Source organism: Centropristis striata, chromosome 16, assembly GCF_030273125.1.
Source record: "Centropristis striata isolate RG_2023a ecotype Rhode Island chromosome 16, C.striata_1.0, whole genome shotgun sequence".
NCBI classification, from domain to species: domain Eukaryota; kingdom Metazoa; phylum Chordata; class Actinopteri; order Perciformes; family Serranidae; genus Centropristis; species Centropristis striata.
The window spans coordinates 34669252-34693250 of NC_081532.1; the positions used below are offsets into that span (position 1 = coordinate 34669252).

Below are 23999 nucleotides of genomic sequence, written 5' to 3' on the forward strand. Positions count from 1 at the left end.
GGGATATTGGCTGTTGTCATTTATTTTATGCACTGTTACTGCTGATCAAGGATCTGTGTGCTGAATTTGACTTTATGCTAATCAGCTGTTATGAATGACCTGAAGAGAATTAACAAGACAAATAGAAACAAACTCAGCTTTCGTTTGTTCTCATTGTTTCTGAAAGGAACTTTAGACTCATTTTATGTTGTTTATAATAAGACTGTGAACACTTTGGCATCACTGCATCAAAGTTAGATGACTCAAAATGAAGCAGTTAGATGTTCAGACAGGTTGAACAACTGATCTAATCTCTTTATTTGGAGATCAAACTGAAAGTTATATGTTGGTAATGTTCCACTGTTGGACTACCAACAGCTGGTGCGACTGAAAAATATTTTTGTCCTTTACAGATCACAAAAAATACACATTTTATCATAGAAAGAATTAAAAAAAAAAGGCATTATCGTCGGAATTTGAACCTTCCAACGGTCCTTGACTGGATCATCTGTTACGAAAGTTTTCGTTATAAAAAGTGTCCGAAATTTGTGTTAAAATGTTCATATTTGTGTCAGAATCTCTTTATTTTATGTGTCATTTAAAATAAAGTGTTTGCACTAACCAGATCCTGTTAAAAACATTAAATTCTCCTCAGAGACACTGAGAAGACATGATTGATTCTGCTGAGACCAACGGTCACGTGACAAATATGTTAGTGTTAATGTATAGATTCCATTTTATTCCAACTTTTTAAAATGTATTCCTCAGAGAAATTCAACTATTTTTTATCCTTCATGTCATTATAACTGTGTTATTCTTCACAAAGACATTTTTGAAAAACGGCTTGTTGGATCTATTCTGTTCAATTCTGAACTGTACTTGTTATTATTTATTATATATTAATAATAATTCTTATTATTTACTGCATATTGTTGACCTTTCCCTTCTTCTTGTCACTCTGTAGTCTCTGTGTTCGGAGGTGCGAGCCCGACGGAGAGGAGTCGCCTCCGTCCTGAAACTCTGCCAGAAACTGCTGCAACAGAGCCAGGTGGGTACAATTATTTTTAAAAAAAAGAAAAAACACAAGAAAGAAGAATATAATTATTATAATTTTATATAAATGTATATATAAATATGATGGGGTTTTTTGTTTTTATTATTATTTTGACCCTTTTGCATCATTATTGTAATTTATAATATACAAAATATAATAAAATGAAAATACAAAATATAATAAAAATATATTCTGTTCCAAACAGTCCTTTTTTATGTTATATTTTTTCATATATCCTCCATGATACCTCCGGAGGATCAGCGACTAACCTCCTGAACAGGCTTAACCTTGAAGAGGGGAATTATATGGCTGTACATTGTTAAAATTTAATCATACGATTAGTATGATAATGGCTTTAATAATTCTGACAAAACTGTTTCTGCAATCCCCACCTCTGGGACAGTCGGGCCCCATGGCGGAGGTGGGCCCAGAGGCAGAGCAGCACCGGGAGGCCCTGCAGCTGCTGTCAATCAACCTGGAGAGGAGGTGGGAGGCGATCGTGATGCAGGCACTGCAGTGGCAGAACAGACTGAGGAGAGAGCTGGGAGAGCAGCAGGTTAGAGCGGCTGACATTTACACTTTACATCCTTCACTCCACTCTGCAGGCAGTCAGCTGACGCTGTTACACTCAGTGAGCATGTCACCGTTTGATTTGATGCTAAGATGCAGCGTGAAAGACAGATGGTGCTGTGATTGAAGCCGCAGTGTTTTCGTTATGGAGCGATCTTTACGGGCCGAGACGGCGGCGTGATGAGCATCAAGCCCGGAAAACAACACAGAGTCTGATAGCAGCAAACAAACCTTCCTTTCTTCATTTGTTATCCAGATAGTCAGGCGGCTTGGGACCAGATTTAAGAATAATGGGGACACGTCGGACAAAAGCACCACATTTTTTCCACAAGCTTTCTATCACTATAGGTTTCAATTTTTGGTAGGAGCCACTTCATCAAGATTGTGGATCGGAGATGGCAGCCATATAAAGTCTATGGGAACCAATACATCTTCCAAGCCACTTAGAAGGTCAATCTTGGTGTCAAAATCTACATTTTCTGGGTCACAGAATCATTTAAAGCTATTGAGAATTTTTTCATTTTTACCCAGACTGGAAAGGTCTTCAAGTGCTGCAGCAGGGAATCCTGAGTTGAAAATGTTTGGAATCTATGTTCACTGGAGAGTGCGGATTAGCTGGCATGTACACTGCTAAATAAAATCAAGGGAAAGCTTTAATCTCATGTCAGATCTTGTATGTACATTTTTCCCAACAGAAAATGTAGATTTTGACACCAAGATTGACCTTCTAAGGGGCTTGGAAGATGTATTCGTTCTCATAGACTTTATATGGCTGCCATCTCCGATCCACAATCTTGTAGTCAGGCTGCTTGGGACCAGATTTAAGAATAATGGGGACACGTCGGACAAAAGCACCACATTTTTTCCACATGCTTTCTATCACTATAGGTTTCAATTTTTGGTAGGAGCCACTTCATCAAGGTTGTGGATCGGAGATGGCAGCCATATAAAGTCTATGAGAACCAATATATCGTCCAAGCCACTTAGAAGGTCAATCTTGGTGTCAAAATCTACATTTTCTGTTGGGAAAAATGTATATACAAGATCTGACATGAGATTAAAGCTTTCCCTTGATTTTATTTAGCAGTGTACATGCCAGCTAATCCGCACTCTCCAGTGAACATAGATTCCAAACATTTTCAACTCAGGATTCCCTGCTGGAGCACTTGAAGACCTACCAGTCTGGGTAAAAATGAACATATCTATTTGATCAAATAATCATCTAGTGATATTCTCAATAGCTTTAAATGATTTCTTGACCCAGAAAATGTAGATTTTGACACCAAGATTGATCTTCTGAGTGGCTTGGAAGATATATTGGTTCTCATAGACTTCATATGGGTGCCATCTCCGATCCACAACCTTGATGAAGTGGCTCCTACCAAAAATTGAAACCTATGGTGATATATATGTGGAAAAAATTTGGTGCTTTTGTCCGGCGTATCCTCTTTATTTATCTTAGCTGCCTGACTAAGATAAAACTGAGTCTTTTTAGACATTGGAGGACATTGAGGAGGGGGATTTAATTGATGCTCACCCAGATTTTATAATAGAAGATTCTAGATGCAACTATTTATTCATGATTGTTTTCCATTTATGATGTTTCAGTTCTTCCTCGTCATGCTCCCATGAGTCCATATTATCCAGTAGTTCTCTTCACTGCTATGCTGATGACATCCATGTTTATGTATCTGTTTCAATATTACATTTTTCATTTGACCCCAGTCAGACCTTTGCATTAGCACTTCCTTCTTGCCTCCTGACTCAAAATTTGTTTCCAGAAAGCAAACAGTTAGCTTCTGTAAGCTAAACTTATTGCAGGCTTTATACTGCAACCTGTTTTTTGTAACACCTATAACAAATAATACATCATTTGTTATTATTTCTCTCAACATAATGTTACTATAATTATTCTGAAAGTCTAAAATATATATTTATCCTGTGGCCTTTGGTTGATTAAGGGGGCATACAGCTCATACTTGTATTTTGGGTTCTACTAGAACATATTTACATGCTTTAATGTTGAATAAATACACACATTAATATGCTTGTATTCATGCTCCGTCTAAAACACTCCGTTTTCCCGCCTGTTTCTTTAATCCCCCCTTTTGAAAAAGCCCAGTCTGCCCTGATCTGTCGGTGCTTCTGTTTGTTTTGTGCAAAAACGGGCAAAACCTTAATATCCTGCAATGTAGAGTGCTACTTTACGCCAATTATTTTAAGGTCGTACGGACAAATATGTGTTAACTACAACAGATCCATTGGTTGTATGAGCTAATAATTCCTTTTTGTGTTCAATACTTTGGCGTAGGGGTGGGCAATATGGCCCTAAAAGAATATCACGATATTTCAGGCTATTTTTGCAATAACATATATTCTTGACGATATTACGAAATACTTAAAAAGATATAGAAAATATTTTTTTTTAGTCTGTATAAATAAATAAAAATCTAAAATGTAGTGTGAAGTGCAAATCTCAACAGTTGCCAAATAAATCAAAAAATGTATGAGAAAATAATAAAAATAACCATTTAGGGGTTCCGGGGGCATATTTTAATGACATTTTGTAAAGGAGAATAAAGGTTCTTGTATGTTTTATTTAAGGCATCTTATTTTGACAGTCTTCTTGTAAGTTCTATGGTGGATTCTGTTAACACGCTGTGCTCTTATTTTGAAAGCTGCATGTGTTTAGCGAGAGTAAGTAGCTTTTTGTGATTAAAACAACTTTAACCACTACATCAAGAAGTAGGAACGTTTCCAATATCATGATATGCATTTTTTTTAACCATGAAAGAAATATACCGATATTATCGTGAACGATACGATATGGCACACCCCTACTTTGGCGTTAAAAAAGACCTGTGGTTAAAGCCAAAACATCAGTGGTTGTTGCCCTAAACACGCCCTGGTTGTGAAATAACTCACAGGAAGTCCTAACAGCTCGTTTAAAGGCAGTTTCTTCATCGAAGCTGCACATTTTTCAGTGTTTTGATACTGTCACAGTTTTTATCTGGAGCCTAAACCTACTTTGTAATCAAACATGGAAATCTCACTTTTTACACTATGGGACCTTTAAATAAAAAATCTAAAAAATCAAAGTCTAATCATCTGGAGATTATGAATGTGCTCAGTAAATTGCATACAAATCAGCCCATTATATTTGATCATTTTTGAGCAACAGTGGATCTAAAGCCTGCTGGTGGAGCTGCAGGAGGTCAGGGTCAGAGGCCACGCCCCCTGTGGGCTCCATGAATATCCACAACAAGTGGCATAACATTGTGATCAGGCTGCTGTAGTGATGACTGATATCTGAGCTGACTGACTGTCTTCATGCTGCTATCAGAGCACAACTATCAGTTAGTATTCTGACTCTTAAAGCTTCAGCACGGCTCCATTCTGACTCACTCAAACAATCCACAAGCAGCCAGTTGATAAAAACTAATCTGTTAGTTCTCCGGAGCGATCAGTGTCACAGAAGCAATGTTTTCTCTGCCGCCACAAACAAAAAGAAAAACTTGGCAAATGAGATTTTAACACTTTGACAGTTTGCATATCAGAACAGCTCGTCTGTTGTGTCTGCCGCCATGACGGCGCCCCGACAAACGCTTCGCCTTATTAGAAAATCTTCAGCCGACGGAGCGATTCAAGTTCAACGTCTCAGGTACGAGACGCCCCGAGACAGCTGGCACACCAGGCTGAGGACGGGAACACACGACGGGCGGGTGTTACGAGAAATATCGTCCGGAGAAGAGAGGGAGAGAGAGAGAGAGAGAGAGAGAGAGAGAGAGAGAGAGGCAGAGAGAGAGAGAGAGAGAGGGCTGAGTGCTTTATTCAGCTAATGTAACGTGAAGCCAGGGAGCTGCAGCAGAATGGAGCTGTTATGGATTTCTAATAGTGATGAATATTGTTGTACGGAGACAGAAGCAGGGCTCTATGTTCATGCATCTGAATTTCAGGTCAAAGATTTTACACACACACACACACACACACACACACAGAGTGTAAATACATACACAGAGTTACAGGAGCAAACACAAAGACAGACAGATAGAGACATGTTAAGGCAGGGGAGTCAAACTCAAATACACAATGGGCCAAAATTTAAAACTTGAATAAAATCGCGGGCCAACATTGAACAAATAAACCTTTTAATATATACCAAACATGTTTTGCTTTCACATTAAATATGGAACCAGCAACGCTTATAAACATACAATATATAACTAAATAGTGCAGACATGCAAAATCAAATTTCAAATAAAAACACATCAATGTCATTCATTTATTAAATAAAAAATAAATAAAAATCGTATGCCTCTTTTCTATTTGCATCCTTCTGATTTAAATGTCAAAATAAACTTTTTCAACAGGTTAATAAATTCTGCCTTTCTTTTCTCCATTTTTGGGAAGGGGTAGCTGGGAGACAGCTCTAGCTTGAGGTTGCTATGACGACTGTCACAGAGGAGCGTTTCTGGGTCCTGTCCTGATTGACGCGCCAAAACAACAGCAGGGCATTGTGGGATTTGTAGTATTAGCGGTAACTGTGCCGTATAATACCGGCGGGTCAGCTTTTATAGTACAATAATAAGATAATAATTTGGTATTGCCTCGCGGGCCAAATAAAATTACACTGTGGGCCACATTTGGCCCGCGGGCCAGAGTTTGACACCCCTGTGTTAAGAGCTCAGAGACAGAGAGAGAGAGAGAGAGAGAGAGAGAAAGGTAAATACTTTGTGTAAAGAAAAATATTTTAATGAATGTGAAGGTAACAGTAATAAGACATCTCGCAACACAAGTCCGGATAATTAGTTGTTTCTTTCTTTTTATTTGTGAGTGAACTATAAAATCAGGTGGATAGAAACGTACACTCTTAAAAAAAAAAAAAGAAAAACAAATTGTACAAAAATGGTTAAAAAAAAAAAAAAAAAATTGTCTGTAAGTTTTTAACAGATCATTTATTTTTTAAAATATGGATAATATACTCTTAAATATCCATATTTAAAAAAAATATGGTAACGCTTTATATTAAGGTCCTTGTAATAACCATTAATTAACAAGTAATAAGGCATTGTTCTCGCTTTAGATCCCTTTAGCTGCAAAAAGCATAGTTAACTGTTAACAAGTGCATAGTTAACTTATAATAGATGAGCAATAAAGTATATTTAAATATCAATAAGCAAACAAAAGATTAATAAAGGCATGGCAAAGACGTAATGGGTGGGTTATGGGTGTTTGTAATGCTATTATGAAGAATTATAAGATACTCATGAGGCTTTTATCAATGTTCTTATTATACATCTCTTATAGCCTGCTATTAGCTGTATTATAATGCCATTATTAACACTTATATAGGCTTATAAACACACAGTAATGTTAATAAGCATCTTGTAAGGCCTTACAAGGGCCTTATTACTTGTTAATTAAGGGTTATTACAAGGACCTTAATATAAAGCGTTTCCAAAAATATATATGTAGAATCATTTTAAACTTTATTATGTAAGTCACCTCTTTTTTTTTAAGTTTAAGTTAAGTTTTTTAATGATTTCTTTTGCAGAACAATAAGCAAAGATCATTTTTTGGTGTTTTTGTTGTGTAGTTTAGTGTGTGTCTGTGTGTGTGTGTGTGTGTGTGTGTGTGTGTGTGTGTGTGTGTGTGTGTGTGTGTGTGTGTGTGTGTGTGTGTTTTGTGAGCTGCTGCAGTCCTGCAGAGTGTTTGCAGGAAGAAAACTGAATGAAACTGAATCAAAAACCATCTATGAATGTTGTAAATGATTGAGAATCAGTCAGATTCTCAATCATTTACAACATTCATAGATGGTCTGAACATGTGCTGTTTGAGGTGGGACTCCTTCTCTGGACACACACACACACACACACACACACACACACACTCACACTCACACACATACACACACACACACACACACACACACACACACACACACACACACACACACACACACACATTGTAGAGGAGGAAAAGACAAATAACAGAGGCCAGACACTCTGACCTCGCTGCCTGGCTGGAGAGTAATTTCACTTCTACTGGAGATGGGAGAAGAATAAAGAGAGAGAGAGAGAGAGAGAGAGAGAGAGAGAGAGAGAGAGGGAGAGAGAGAGGGAGAGAGAGAGAGAGAGAGAGGGGGAGGTGTATGAAGTGCAGAGAGAGAAAGAAGCAGAGAGGCATATATCTGGCTGGTTTAGCTTATAAATGAACACTTCTGCTCAGTGATAAAACGATTGTCCTCTCATAGTGTGTGTGTGTGTGTGTGTGTGTGTGTGTCTGTGTGTGTGTGTGTGTGTGTGTGTGTGTGTGTGTGTGTAACAGAGAGTGTTTCTGTAAATGAGTCTGCTTGCTTGCAAATAGCTGCTGCTGTGCAGGTTTCAGCTGCTACTTCTGTTCAAGTGTGTGTGTGTGTGTGTGTGTGTGTGTGTGTGTGTGTGTGATTATGGACCATAATCAGACATCAGTTTGACTCAGATGTTTATGAGACACTTACAGAATGAATGGTGTTGTTGTAACTGTTAGTTAGACATCATCTAAATCCTAAAAGAAGGTTTTGACATAATTTTAGATTCAGTGAAAAATAATGATTAAAAGGTTAATTGATAAGCGTTACATGAACTGAATTTGTAGCTCAGTAGATCTTGATGGGCTCTTTGAATCCTTCTCCCTACACCACTCTGATTGGCAGCATTGAAACTGTCCTTTTTTTTTTTTTATCTGGACATACACTCGATGATTTGAGCCGATTTTGCTTAATTTTTTAGTGCAAGCTTAAAACCGTTAGCGGAGTATTTGACGTTATCAAATCTTGAGACTGACATGTGTTACCAGTCAGAAATGTTCTGTGGTTAATAACTGTTAATCTGTTCATTCTTGACCTCTTTCGTACAGGTACAATATTAGTGTTTGCAGGCACGAGAGAAAAGGTCAGGAGTTTTCCAAAAACATTAAAGCAACAGTTCAAAAATATTATTATTCACTTTCTTTAAGAGAGTAAAACGAGAAGATCGATACTTACAGTTAACCGTCTTCTGGTTGTAGCCTCATATTTTCTGCAGAGACTTGAGATCAGTATCTTTTTATGCAACTATCGGCAAGAAACTTAATTAGCTCATTTCCTGAAGAGTCAAACTTCTTCTTTAAGATTCATCCTCTGAGAAGATGAGATGAGCAGCAGGTTTCTTAGCTATACTGTAAATAAATGTTTGTATAATAAAGAAAATCTAAAATTGTATATCACACATGGACACATTGAGTTACTGTAAAGCATGAAAAAGTACAAAACAAACATTTTTACTGTCATTTCATGTAGAGAAAACACAGTTTTACTGCAAAAATATTAAATTTTGGTAAAATTAAGGAAGAAAAACCATAATGTCACAAGCACACAGTTCCCCTAAACAAACTCACTAACAGGCTCAGGAACAGTTTCTACTATAAGAAATAAATCTAAAAAAAAACCCCAGTGTAATATATTTATTTTATGTGCAATAACTCCCATTATGTACCTGTACATAATGGGAGTAATGCTCCCACTTCTTCTTCTTCTTATGCTTTTTTATAGGTTTTCTTATATTTATTTCACTGTTTAAATTATTGTATTGTATTACACTAAAATCACACTAAGAGGTGCTCTTTTTAAATTTCGCTGAACTTCTGTGCAATGACAAATAAAACAATTCTATTCTAGTCTATTCCAAAAATAGCAGGATTATTCTGTCTAAATTAGATTGTGTTGAAGTAGAAAACCTTTCACCGTACAGCAAAAATCTACCGTAATGTCTGATATACACTACTGGTCAAAAGTTTTAGAACACACCAACTTTTCCAGAATTTAATTGAAAATGATGCAGTTTAATGTCTCAGTGTACTCTGAAATTAATGCACATTTGCAACATTTAAAATTCTTTATTGAGCATGATAGTGTTTTGAAAATAAAAAAAGATTCAAAATCACATTTTATGTTGGACTAAAGGACTAAAAAAAGACACAAAATGACCAAAAAAAGACACAAAATGACAAAAAAAGACACCAAAAGACACAAAAGGACTAAAAAAAGACACAAAATGACCAAAAAAAAAAGACACAAAATGACTTACAAAGACATGAAAAGAATTCAAAAATGGACAAAATAGTCTATTCCAAGAATAGCCGGATTATTCTGTCTAAATTAGATTGTTTTGAAGTAGAAAACCTTTCACCGTGCAGCAAAAATCTACCGTAATGTCTGATATATTCTCACTGTATTTTTTACCACAGCTGCCAATATTTTACTGAGTATTACAGTTTTTTTCACCGAGTAGTTGGGGAGGAAGTTGTTGGTTTCCAGCTGACTTTGTGCCACCTTGGAGCTCCTGGACGCTCCCTGATCTCCTGTGCAGCTTGTTAGTTTTGTTCTAATATGCGACACACTCAGTGACAACATGTGTAGCGTGTTCATAAAGCAGATGACGGATCCTGTTTTATCTGTGATTCGATGTAAATGAGTCTAAATGAAAGCTGCGGGCTGTTGTGGGGATGAAGTTTCACCAAGAATACCTGTTAGTCTAATGTAATATATGGAAATTATATTTTAGAACACTTTCCTCTCGATTATGAAATATATTTTAGAGCAGAGTTATGAGCAACATATGGAGGTTTTCATTCACCGTTTGCAATTACATTCAAAGCGCCTCCACTCTGCATGGAGAGGTGATTTATCTGCGCATTTCTATTCATTTTGAATCAGACCGGTGACGCCGGGCTCCCTCAGCACTTTGACAACTGGTACAGCAGAGAGCCAGCAGAGAGCGGCGCGGCGGCAGCAGCTCCTGGAGGAGCAGCAGCACATGAATAATCACCTAGACGCTGCTAGATAGCTGCGCTCTCCTTGGGCCTTCCAGCAGATGCTATGCTAACAAATGGGAGCAGTCAAACCAGAGCTAATGGGAAAAAGTTTCCTGTTTTCACCCCAAAAAACACTGCACAGGTCCCCTGCATGCACACAAACACACACACACACAAACACACACACACAAACAGTGTCACCAGCTGCGATTAAGGCGGTAAACAGAGAGAGGAGGAGCTGCTGTAAACACAGAACTCTGAAGAAACGCTTTATTCCTCATAAACATCAGCATGTAGAAACACAGACATGATAGACGCTTTAATGAGCGATCTATCCGCTCTACGCTGGGGCAAGAGGGGGCCGAGCCCCCTTAAATAAATGTCTCACCCCCTCAAATCAACATTTTTTAAATTTGAGAAAGCACATTTTGATATACTCACAAAATTAATATACACAACCAACTTTTCCAGAATTTAATTGAAAATGATGCAGTTTAATGTCTCAGTGTACTCTGAAATTAATGCACATTTGCAACATTTAAAATTCTTTATTGAGCATGATAGTGTTTTGAATGTAAAAAAAAAGATTCAAAATCACATTTTATGTTGAACTAAAGGACTAAAAAAAGACACAAAATGACCAGAAAAAGACACAAAATGACAAAAAAAGACACCAAAAGACACAAAATGACTAAAAAAAGACACAAAATGACTAAAAAAAGACACAAAATGACTTACAAAGACATGAAAAGAATTCAAAAATGGACAAAATAGCCCAAGACTCCATAGAGTTAAGTTGTTAACCCATTTCTTGTTCCCTGAAAAACCTACTTGTATAATTCTGAAATGTACATTATTTTTCAGTTTTGGTTAAGCTTACCTTTTTTTATTTACCTCTGGCAGTTCACCACTTACCTTTGTACCCTTTCAAGCTGTTCATTTGACTTGAACTGCTTGAATTTCAATAAAAAACAAAAAATTGGGGTGTTCTAAAACTTTTGACCGGTAGTGTACATTACAATTTGACAAAATTATCTGCAGTAGTGGAAAAATCCCCCGAAAAAGGGACACAAGATACACGATTGTTAGTTGAAATCTGGATGAAGGATGTTTTATTTTATTTTATTCATTTATTTTATTTTTATTTTTCAGTTTCCCCCCCTGAGGGATTGCCACCTTATTGTGGTCAGGGGGTTTGTGTGCCTCAGTGACCTTAAGAGCTAAACCAGCAGGAGCTTTATAGTCTTCAGGTGGGACACCTGGACAGGTGTGAAGGTAGAGGCCTGACAAAGTGTAATCCACTCCTCCAGGTTGGGGTTGGACACATATAGACCATTGAAGAAAGCATCGTTACTATAAGCACAGAAAAAAAAGGTGCTGGAGCATGATGTGTTCACATGATGCGCCCTTCACATTTCTGACTGCCCCCTCATATATGCTGCCTAGAACCGGCCCTGCTTCTGTCCATCATTTTTGTTCATTGACCATCTATGCAGCTTCTACCATTACTTCTGTGCAGGGTCAACAGATATAATAAGGGGTGCACCGATCGATCGATTTCCTTAATCTTGCGGGATCAGCGATCGGCCGATTCTTTTACGTCAAAGCAATCTTATCTAGCATCTGATCTACCTCGATAATAAACCCCCACCGGAGAAGCAGTGCTCCCAACTTTCTAGCTAAATTTAGCAACTTTTCAGACCCGTTAGCAACTATTTTTCAAGAAAGTGACTGGAGACAAATCCAGCGACTCCTTCTTACTCTTCTTAACGAGCCGCTAACGAGCCGGAGGACAGCTCGTTAAGAAGAGCCGCCGTTAGCGGCAGTTAGCTACAGTTAGCTCTGTATCAGTACAGTGTGTATGTGCTAACAGGCTAACAGTTAGCTCTGTAGCAGTACAGTGTGTATGTGCTAACAGGCTAACAGTTAGCTCTGTAGCAGTACAGTGTGTATGTGCTAACAGGCTAACAGTTAGCTCTGTAGCAGTACAGTGTGTATGTGCTGCTGCTGCAGAAGGTGTTTACTTAGCGATCTCTGTTTGTTTACAACAAGCAACAGACACTCTGTGCACAGTTAGTGATGCTGGTTAATTCACAATCACTATGTTTATGATCAGCAGAGACTCTGTGCATAATTAGCCATGCTGCTTTTAGCTGCTGACGTTGTGCACAGTTAGCGACGGTGAAAACCTCCAGAGGCTCTAAACCCCTCTGGGAGCTAACTTGTCCCACCGTGGAAAACCCTCTCCTCCGTTTTTTTTCTTCTTCTTCTACAGCTTGGCATCTAGCCGCCACACTGATCGGTTAAGGTGAATGGATGAATGAATGAAGGCTCTTTTCTGCATGTTTGGGTCTCTTTCTGGTCACCAATAGTTTTTAAATGTTCAGGTAACGTTTAAAAGCTGCCGCTGGTCGCTGTCACCCAGCTGTTCAATCACAGAGGAGGAGGGGCGGGACAAATACCTCAAACACCAACTGTTACACACTGAATAACAACCATAGAGGAGAAATTAATACTGCTGACCAAAAAGACTGACAATAGATCCGTCCTCTCTCTCAACGTTCTTTTCCTCCAAAGTCAGTACTCGACCTTGTGCTGACATTTTTACTGAGGATAATATTCTGTATCATGGCTGCGTCTCAGCTGAAAAGACACTGCCCCTCTAAAAGAACTCTAGTGTTTTCACCTGGGAAAAACACTTCTTTATATAAATAACAGCAGTGATTACCTGACTGGTGAGGATTTGGTGAGACCATATGGACCAGGACCTGACCAGAAGGTTTCAGCTCTAGTAGATTGGTTTGAAGAAGTGGTGATGGTGTCAAACTGTGACAACAGGAAGTCCCTTTACTGTCCCTTCACCAGAGAACTTTAGACGTGTTAGTCAGCACATCTTTGTTTTTTTTTAGGTCAGATGTAGGCCAGTTGTTTTCCAGCTTCCTGCCACTGCTACACTGTAAAAAATGTCTGTGGATTTTATGGTGAAAAACTGCTAAACCATGACAGTAAAAGACCGTAAATTGATAAATGGGTTAATTCAGTTTCAGTAACAATGAAACACCGTAAATGTATATATCAGCCAAAATAGTATTTTTTACATTTTTATTTTTTTTTAATACATTACTACCACTGTAAAATACACTGGCACCGTGATTGTAGCAAAAATATACTGTAATATATATATACAAGCCATCATTTTTGCATTTAATTTTTGTAAAAATACTTTTTCTCACTGTTAAATATACTAAATACCATATCTCTAACAGAAATATACTGTAATATTTAATGGTAAAATCTTTAATTCATGCGGCATTTATAAAGTATTTTCTTGTCAATTATATGGCAGAATAGCGTTTCGTTGATGGAAAAACTTTTTATTTATTATGATAAAAATATGGAATAAAATGGCAATCTTAAACGGGAAATCAATAGTGATAATATCATTTTACCGTAATATTACAAAAAGTTGCACCATATTTATTACGGTAAAGTTCTGGCAACCACAGCTGCCAGTTTTTTACCGTAAAAACAACTGTTTTTTTTTTTACAGTGTAAGCTATGCTAATAGACAGGAGCACTGAACACAGACATGATATTTATGGCATTTTTTCATCTCACTTTCAGAAAGAAAATGCTATTTATTTCCCAAAATGTTGAACCAAACCTCAAAGTCATTCCACAGCCTTTCCCTGTCTGTTCAAACCATAAAGGAGGAAACTCAAAAGTAAAACATGCACTACTTATTTGAGACTTATATTCAGATTGTATGAAAGAGTTTTCATCTGACCTTTAATGACCTCAGGTGTGACTCACTGTTGTAAAGTGGACAGAGTGTAATCAATAAACAGAAAATCATTAATCCACTTTACCAACAACTTTATTTTTAAGATGAAATGCTGCTCAGCACTTAATTCACAGCTGGAAACTCTTAACAAGTCATTTAGGAAATTATTGAGTCCTAAATCAATAAGTTTCAAAAAATCCCTCGAAGCGAGTGTAATTTCCCCGATACTGCTGGAGCAATCTGTCTCATTACGTCTTGTTTCATGTTACTGACACTAATTTCTAGGAAGGTCCCGGAAACAGGACTTAATGACTCACAATTTTTCCTTCTCAGAAAGCTTAATGTGAGTTCAGATGGAAGTTTAATGTAATTTAGAGTCCAGAGGATCTTCACTGAGTGTGTTGTTGCTCTCTATTATCATTTAAAGTGCACACAGTGCTTGACTCTGTGCTATCAAACGTCGCGGCAGCTCAGGTTATGTTTTTTCAGATGTTGTGTATCTTGTTTTGGCACCAAACTCTTTAAAAAGACGTGTTTTGTAGCATCCCGTGTCCTCTCGGCGGCGGCGGCGTCTCGGCTCGGGCCTCCGTTTGAACAGAGACACAGTGACACGCGCCTCTGACAGAAACACGTTCTGTGATCATTTAAAAAAGAGTAAAAATCAGCCCACCCCCCCAAAGCAATTGCTCATAAATCTCAACACAAATTATTCCGCTCTGGAACAAAGCGATGAATTATTCAAAAACGACTTCTGAGAGAAAGAGCACGGAGCTGAAAACCCCAAAGTAAATACGTAATCAAAAGCCTTCAGAAAGCTCGGCTGTCTAAAAATATGCTTAGACACAGGAATTCTTCCCTTCCACAGACATAATTATACAAATTGCTCCGCGTCTCGTTAACAAGAGAGGGGGGTAATTCGTATTAGCCATTCATAGCCTATTAATCTAATAAACTAGTTGGCTCTGTGTGTGTGTGTGTGTGTGTGTGTGTGTGTGTGTGTGTGTGTGTGTGTGTGTGGATATGGCTCTGTGTAATGAATTTCTATTAGATTTGTGTTTATTCCCCTTGTGCTGATAAGGGAGATGGGGGTAATGACTGAACTGGGTTTTGCCGCTGCAGACGCATTCAAAAACACATTGAGCGCTGAGGGGAGAGGCCATCAATCAGCCTAATCCAATCAAATTGAGTATTTGATGACCCACGGAAACCTTGTATATAATTTATATCTGTAATTTGTCTCATTTCTGTAATTTCCGAACAGTTTACAGCTGAATTGCAGGCGATTCTTCTGACCCCGGACGGAGCGGGGAGCCCGCCGCGGCTGCAGAAACACGTTTTAAAGCAGTGAATGACTCTAAAGTGTTTTTGGTTACCTGCCAAAGAGGCAACTGCTGTCAGGCTGGCACAGCAAACACGTTTAGCAGTCAGACAGAGGACCAAAGCAACATGTCTCACTAAACTGTCCGTCCAGATGTTCCTCAAGTGGCCTTGGATGGATCAGATGTGATCACACCACATTAACTGTTTACTGTAGATGAGTTTTGTTATATTTCTCTACTGAAATTATGTTTTAGATACTTGATGCTTAAATAAGTGTCGAGTGCCTACAAAGATTGTTTCAAAGTTGCTGAAACAGTGTATTTTTGGCAATCTTTCAATGAAAAAGCTGATATTTCGCAGCAGTGGCGGTTCTAGACCAGTTTTACTGTGGGGGCCAAGGAGGGGCCAGTGTTTAATCAGAGGGGCACATTAAAAAACGGCAAAAATGATATTTAAGCATTCAAAACCTTTATTTTAGCTAAAAGTCTCATATTTAGAAGAACTACGTTGATTGAAGCAATGAGACTTACCAACATTAACAGTTATTTTTGTATGACGATGACATTTCTCATTTTTTGTGCACAATTACTTTTTTTTTATTTTGAAAGTGCAGTACAGTGAGAATGATCTTTATATTTAGCTTTTATTGCACAATTAAACTATTATACAATGTACGCATTCTGGGTTACTTTTGTGCACAATGAGATATTGTTTGAACAAAAAATAGGTAAGAATTGTTCCGTCGTTCATCGTTATAAATTCATCATTTCATTATTAATTTGACACAGGGGCCACAGCAGGGGCCAAAGGCTTCTTCACAGGGGCAGTGGCCCCTGGAGGCCCCTGTGTAGAACCACCACTGTTTTGCAGTACAATCGTTTCACAACAACAACAGTGCATACCACACTATAACAGGCCTTCATATATAATATAGCAGCCTGCGTACTATAAAGATAAATGCATGGTGACCTTTGATACGAATTATATTTGTGCAGAAATGTATTTTTTCTTTCCTGCAGTAGTGATGTGGTTCATTCAGAGGACACTTGATTTGAGTCTTTTTGAGATGATTCTTTTTGGCAACATGGCAACAGAGAGAAAAGAGGTCAGACAGCAGCAGGATTAAAACCTCGGTTCTGGTTTGTGCTTTAGCAGCTGAGCCGCCAGGACTCCTCTTTATCCTCGCTGTACGAACTCAAACATCTTTTATATTTATTCTCTCTTCCTTTCTTCCTCTCCGTCTGTCTGCAGGTTCCTGGGAGCGTTCTGGAGCCCGGTCTGGTCGACCTCCACCAGATCAGCCCGGTCCCGGCCGGCCCGGTGGCTCCGCCCACCGACGACTCCTGGGAATGGGATGAGACGGATATGACAATCACAGAGCTGGAGCCACAGGAAGCAGCGGAGCCAGACCTCATGCACAACCTGTCAGAACCAAACCTGCCTTCAGACGGCGCCCTGGCCAACGGGAACCAACCGGACGGGGTTCAGAGTCCTCAGAGGATGTCCCACATGAGAGGAGGAGAGTCTAACGTGATCTCCCAAACTTTTCCTCCTCCGAACAACAACAACACCGTCTACCAGGTGTACAGCCTCCACAGCGTGGAGCTCTACCGACAGCCTCAGTTTCTTCCTCACTCGTCCTCCTCGCTGCACAAAACCAAATCAGGAAAACGGAAACAGCACCTCCTGCTGAAGAGCCTGAGCAAGGACTCCTCGTTCTCCTCCATCGAGTCGCTCCCGGACCTCCTGGGAGGCTCGACGTCGAGCAGCCGAGGAGGAGAGAGGATCGGCGGGTACCGGGACGTGGAGAGCGAGCGGGAGAGCGGCAGGGGGAGCTTCCAGTCGGCCAGCAGCCGGCGGTCGGAGAGCGAGAGCGGGATCGTGAGCGACACGGGAGACATGGAGGCCACAACAAACTCTGAAAACCAGGGAGAGGAGGAGGAAAAGGAGGGGGAGGAGGAGGGGGAGGAGGAGGGGGAGGAGGAAAAGAAGCAGAGGAAGTATGAAACTGTACACAAAGACGGTGTCGCCAGGCACAACCACAGAAACAAGAGAGAGGAGAATGTGAAGGAGAAAGGACGGAGGAGGGATGAAATCAGGAGGAACAGAGAGGAGGAGAAGAGGAGGAGGCACAGGAGAGGAGGAGGGGAGGCAGTGGAGATCCTCATCAACGGCCGGGGGATCCTGACTCCTGCTGACTCCGACTCTGACTTTGAGGCAGGAGGACTCTCCGTGGACTCCTCCAAGACCTTTGAGTCCTGCAGTGACACCACACAGATCAAAGTGGGGCCGTTTAACGGTCTGGAGACCTCCTGGTCTCCTCCTGGTCTCAGCCGCCGGGCCTCCAGTCCGGTTCTCTCTCAGGGCTCCTCTCTGGAGTCCCTGCTGGCTCTGGGGGTGGAGTTGTTCCCCTCCAAGGAGCAGCTGCAGCGGAGCGCCTCCTTGGAGAGCTGCCTGCCGCCGTGTCGCAGCGCGGAGGAGACCGGGGGCAGCCTGGCCAGCCTCGGGGAGCTGGACCCGGGCCAGAACCAGGAGAACCGGGACGCAGGAGAACCGGGAGAGGAGAAGAACATTGAAAAGGCAGAACCGTCTTCTGGGGAGCTGAGCCGGAGAACTCTGGACCTCCTGCAGCGCCTGGAGAACATCCAGAGTCCTCTGGCGGCCAAAATGACCCGCAGCGTGTCTGACATGACGCTCCGGAGCAGCTCGCCGCAGCAGAGCAGGCTCCCCGCCTCGCCGTCCCTCGGTGGGCGCCACGCCCCTCTTTCAGGTATTTCCCGTAAAGGACCCCCATCCCTCATCAACGAGAGCTCGGCCACAGCGTCTCTGACGGAGCTCAGCAGCACCGAGGACTCGTCCTTCGGCTCTGAAGACTTCGCCATGTTCAGGAACCAGCGCCACCTCTTCCTGGATCCCGCCAACGGCAACTCCAGCTGTTACAGGAAGCATTGCCACGGCAACAGCAGGGGAGGACACGGGATGGACGAATCGGACGCGGCCAGTCTGAGCCTGGTGGTCAACGTCTCCTGCAAGTCGGCGTGCACGGACGAAGACGAGGACGACAGCGACCTCCTGTCGTCCTCCACGCTCACGCTCACCGAGGAGGAGCTCGGTGTTCGGGACGAAGAGGACGAGGAGGAGGAGAGGTTGAGCGGCGGCTCCTCCGGAAACGATGACGACGAGGATGATGAAGAGGAGATGGAGGGGTCGTACGTGCTGGGGCTGGAGTACATGAAGAGGGAGCTGCAGAGCTGGATCAGATCTCCTCGAACCTCCTCCTCCTCGAAGACAGAAGCGGGCCTCCGGGACGAGCTGCAGTGTGGGACCAACCTGTCCTCCTCCTTCACCTCGTCCTCTCAGAACAAGGAGCAGCACGGCTACCAGAACCGCACAAAACTCATGGAAAACAACACAAACAGTAGCAACAACAAAACAAAAAGAGACACGAAGGAGCAGAAAGAAGAGGAGGAGAACCGCAGGAACGCAACGAGAAGCTACATCAGCCAGTTTGTGGACGACGTGGAGAACGGGAACGTGGAGCAGAGCTGCTTGAAGGGGAAGGACGAGGACGACGAGCTCCTCCGGGAGGAGTCCAGCGTCTTCACCAAGAAAGGAGAGTCGCTGAGGGAGGCGTACGTGTTCTCCAAGACAGCCGAGTAGTCTCTGCAGGATGTCGGTGAGTTGATCGTGAACACAGACTCAAACTCCACGCAGCAGCTGTCTCCGTCGCCGTCCTGCGAGCTCCTCCCCTTCCTGTCCAAACGGGCTTCATCTCTAGTGGGCCAGCTGAGAGGGGAGCTCCCCTGCCACAGCGCCTCCCTCCCCTCGCCTCCTTCCCTCTCTCCCGTAGACGACTGCACATCCCACGATGACTCCTCCCACGGCGGCGGGCCGGCGGCCGGAGGACGGAAGGCCATCACCAGCCAGGAGAAGTTCAAGTTCTCGTCTTTCGTGACGGAGGAGACGAGGAGGGAGGTCAGAGACAAACAATCGTCCCTGCCTCCGAAAAAACGGCACAATTCTCACTCCTCCTCCTGCTGCAGCCACCTCCCCTCTCCCTCCTCGCTGCACCCCTGCAGCGTCGACGAGGAGAAGAAGAAGAACGTGCACGACTTTGTGATGGAGATTATTGACATGACGTCACTGGCGCTGAAGAGCAAAGAGAGCCAGCCTGAAGAACCGAACCAGAACCAGAACGACCCGGACCAGGGACCTGCATCACTAGCACACATCAGAGACAAGGTACTGAATTAATCATGAATCAACTCCAATGTGAGAAAATATCCTAAAACAATCAGCCGGTTATGGAATTTATAACAAAGAAAGCATGCAAATTGATAAACTGTCAATGCAAAACCCAAAATAATCAGAAATTAAAACATTATGGCTGCAGATGTTGATAATAAATAAAAGAATATTTTTGCAGATTTATCATCTAAAGTCCTGTTTGACCTCATATATATTCTGTACATTTTGAGGGCAAAAACGAATCCAAAAGTAGCAAAAAGTTATCTCAGTTAATTTGTTCACTGAGTTGGAGTAATTTAATAAATCGCATCACAGATCATAACTTTTTAGGATGTAATGACTAATTTCTTCAGTATCTTCTGTGAGTGAAGTCATCTAAAAGCTAATCAGTTCTCGGCCTGAAAAGAAAAAAAGAAATCAGGCAGAAAACTTAAAATAAAATATAAATACAGAGATGTTTTAATGTGCAAATTAACACTTGATGATTTCTGGGATGGGCTGGTGATTGTGTTTAAATATACAATTACTTTAATATATAAATGTGAATATTCCAAAATATAAAAGCAGAGAGGACACAGATCCAAGATAGTGTGAGTTGTGTACATACAGTCATGGAAAAATGATTAGACCTCCTTGTTTTCTTCAGTTTCTTGTTCATTTTAATGCCTGGTACAACTAAAGGGACATTTGTTTCGACAAATATAATGATAACAATAAAAACAGCTAAAGAAAACCATGGAAATGTCTAGATATCAGCTCTTAAATTAAATTATTTTGAGGTATTTTTGTTGTTATCATTATATTTATCCAAACAAATGTACCTTTAGTTGTACCAGGCATTAAAATGAACAAGAAATTGAAGAAAATCAATCAAAATGAATCAATGAATCAATCAAAATGAAAAGGGTGGTCTAATAATTTTCTCCATGACTGTATTGCATGAAAAATAAGATAAAAAATGGATCAGATTGAAGGATAACACAAAAGTTGCACTAAAAATTCTTCTTAGTTGTCTTTAATTGAGTTCCTGTGGGTTTTTCATTCATTTTATTAAACGAACAAACCAAGTCAGAGCAAGTTCATTTTATTTCAACCTGGTCTCACAGAAATCTGTGGAATAGCCACGGATTCGCTCAAATTTCCGTGAAACTGACACGGATTTCGCTACAATGCAAGTTAATGACAGTCATATCCCGTGGCTATTCCAACATAAAAAGTGATTATGTACATTCACTGAGTGAATATTTAGAAAATAAGACATATATTTCTCGCTAGAAATGTGATCAAAATCCATTTTTATGCAGAAACTAAGTCAAAATATTGATTTTTCACTAAAAATGAGAGAACTGTCCGCCATGTTTTTTGTTCTGACCGCCGGGACCTTGAAAGTCACGTGACTTGGAACAAACCAATAGGAACAAATATCCATGGAATAGCCACGGGATATGACTGTCATTAACTTGCATTATAGCCAAATCCGTGTCAGTTTCACGGAAATTTGAGCGATTCCGTGGCTATTTCACGGATTCCTGTGAGATCATGTTATTTTATTTATAAATCTCAAACTCACAAATTCATCTCTGAGGGTTTTACAGTCTGCAGCACGTACACTCCCTCCATCCTCCACATCCAGATAAGAAAATACAACAAAACAACTAAAAAAATCTTTACAAACTTTCTCCCTCCTCCTCCTCCTCCTCCTCCTCCTCCAGGTGCTGGAGCACTCCCACCGGCCTCTCCACCTGCGTAAGGGAGACTTCTACTCCTACCTGTCTCTGTCCTCCCATGACAGCGACTGTGGCGAGGTCAGCCAGTGCTCCGAGGACAAGAGCTCCACGCCGGCGCCCTACAGCCTCCCGTCCTACTCCACGCCCACCCAGGGCCTGCTCAGCCCCAGCCTGAGCCCCGAGCTGTTCACCAGCACCAGGCGGCAGACCTCCAACCCGTCTTCCAGGCGCTCCTCTCCCGGTTTCGACTCCAGGAGCGGTGGCTTCTGTGGCGCTCTGGATCTGAAGGCCGTGGCGGGGAGCTGCAGCGAGGAGCCCGGCAGCCCCGCCCTCTCCCTGCCCCCGAGCCCAGACATCAGGGACGAGGAGACCCTGTTTGCGGTCTGCACCGAGGAGGTCTACCTGGGCCCGCCTCTCTGCTACAGCATGGTGCTCACCAAGAAACCCCGCCGCTTCCTGCTGAAAGACAACGTAGAGTTCTTGCCCTCTCTGGACTCTGGCTATGAACTGGATCACAGTCTAGCTTCCTTGCCTTTTTCAGAACAGAACCCAGGTGATAGTCTGAGCCACCTGTCTCCCTCTAAGGAGTTAGTGTTGGACAGAGACCTGCTGTATTTCCAAGGATCCAGTCCCACAGAGGATCCACATGACTCCTTCTCTCCTCCTTCTCCCGCCTCCCTCCAGGGGCCCGGCTCCAAACCACAAGCTGACACTCCTTCCCCTCCTTCTCCCGTGTCCTCCGGGGAAGAGGAGCGAGGTGAGGACCCGTACCTCCTCTGTGATGTCGCTGGAGGAGAAGTCGCGGCCGCTGCAAGTGTCAGCGCGCCGCAGGAGGAGAGGAGTCGTAATGAGGGGCCTCCTTATCTTAATCCCCGGGCGCGTGTCGCCCCGATAGACTCCTCCGCAGCCGAATGTTTGGCAGATACTAAAACGCTTGAATCCAATATGGGCGCCGTAATGACCAAGATAAGTGTCTGCAGCTCCGCTACAAATCCCTCAAAAGAGCCAGCCACCACCGCCACGCGTATTAATCCCAAAATTAACTGCTCGGCGATGAGAGAGGCAGATAGGGAGGAGGGGGAGCGGCAGGGGGAGGCGGATGCTCAGCGGGTGAAGCCGGAGGAGAAGGGGAGGAGAGGGCGGAGCGGCTCGCAGCAGGAAGCAAAGACAGCAGCGGAGAAGCAGGTGAGTGTTCCAGCATTAGCCTGATCCGCTATCTCAGGACATTATACAGGGCCTTGATACGCCACTTCACCCCTCTACTCCAGGTATTAGTCCGAGCCGAGCCCCTCAGTGGGGATGAATGTAATGAGGCCGCTGAGCCGTCTTTCATTTCCATTTCTGAGGCCGAACGGACGTGACAGGTGCTGAGAGGTGGAACCTCCTCCTCCTCCTCCTCCTCCCTCTTCCTTCCTCCTCCCTCCCTCTTCCTCCTTCTCCTCCTCCTTCTCCTCCTCTCTTCTCTATCCTCCACCTCCTCCTCTCTTCTCTCTCCTCCTCCTCCTCCTCCTCCTCCTCCTCCCTCTTCCTTCCTCCTCCCTCCTCCTCCTTCTCCTCCTCTCTTCTCTATCCTCCACCTCCTCCTCTCTTCTCTCTCCTCCTCCTCCTCCTCCTCCTCCTCCCTCTTCCTTCCTCCTCCCTCCTCCTCCTTCTCCTCCTCTCTTCTCTATCCTCCACCTCCTCCTCTCTTCTCTCTCCTCCTCCTCCACCTCCTCCTCACTCCTCCTCCTCTCTTCTCTCTCCTCCACCTCCTCCTGTCTTCTCTCTCCTCCTCCTCCACCTCCTCCTCACTCCTCCTCCTCTCTTCTCTCTCCTCCTCCTCACTCCTCCTCCACTCTCCTCTCTCCTCCTTCTCCTTATCCACACTTCTCCTTGTTTTCACGCTCATCCTCCTTTTTTCCAATGTTATTCCCTCCTCTTCCCCTTACTCCACCCTGATTCCTCATCACCTCCTTCACTCTTCTCCAACACCATTTCTCCTCTCCTCTTATTTTCTTTCTAATCGTCTCTTCCTCTTCCTCCATCACATCACATCTGTTCTCTTCTCCTTACCTGAGCTCTCCTCCTTCTCCTCTTTCTATCCCATCCTCTTATCTTTCTCTCCTCTTGCAGGTATCTCTCCTCTCTTCTCTTTCCTTTTCCATATACATGTTCTCCTCCTCCTCCTCCTCCTCCTCTACCTCATTCCTCTCTCCTCCTCATCTCCACTTCACACTCATCCTCCTTTTTTCCAAGTGTAATTTCCTCAACTTCATCGTCTTTCTCTTTGTGTCATTTTTCCTCCTCTTGTCTCTCTTGATCATCTTCCTCCTCTCCTTCCCTTCTCACCATCTCTTTTTCTTCCCCATCACCTCCTCAACATCTTGTCTCTTCCTCTCCTCCTTCTATCTCCTCCCTACTCTCCTCCTCTCCTCTTATCCTCCTCTCCTCTTGCAGGTATCTTTCCTCTCTTTATTTTTCTGTTTCCTTACTCCATGTTCTCCCT

General features: G+C 42.4%; 1 protein-coding gene across 1 annotated transcript in view; it reads left to right on the forward strand.

Annotated features, from left to right (window-relative positions):
* Positions 1-23999, forward strand: part of akap6 (A kinase (PRKA) anchor protein 6) — a 296322-nt gene that overhangs the window by 261843 nt on the left and 10480 nt on the right. Inside the window, 4 exon segments of the mRNA XM_059352817.1 lie at positions 944-1027; positions 1437-1589; positions 16791-19781; positions 21500-22717. Coding sequence (XP_059208800.1) covers positions 944-1027; positions 1437-1589; positions 16791-19781; positions 21500-22717 — 4446 coding nt within the window.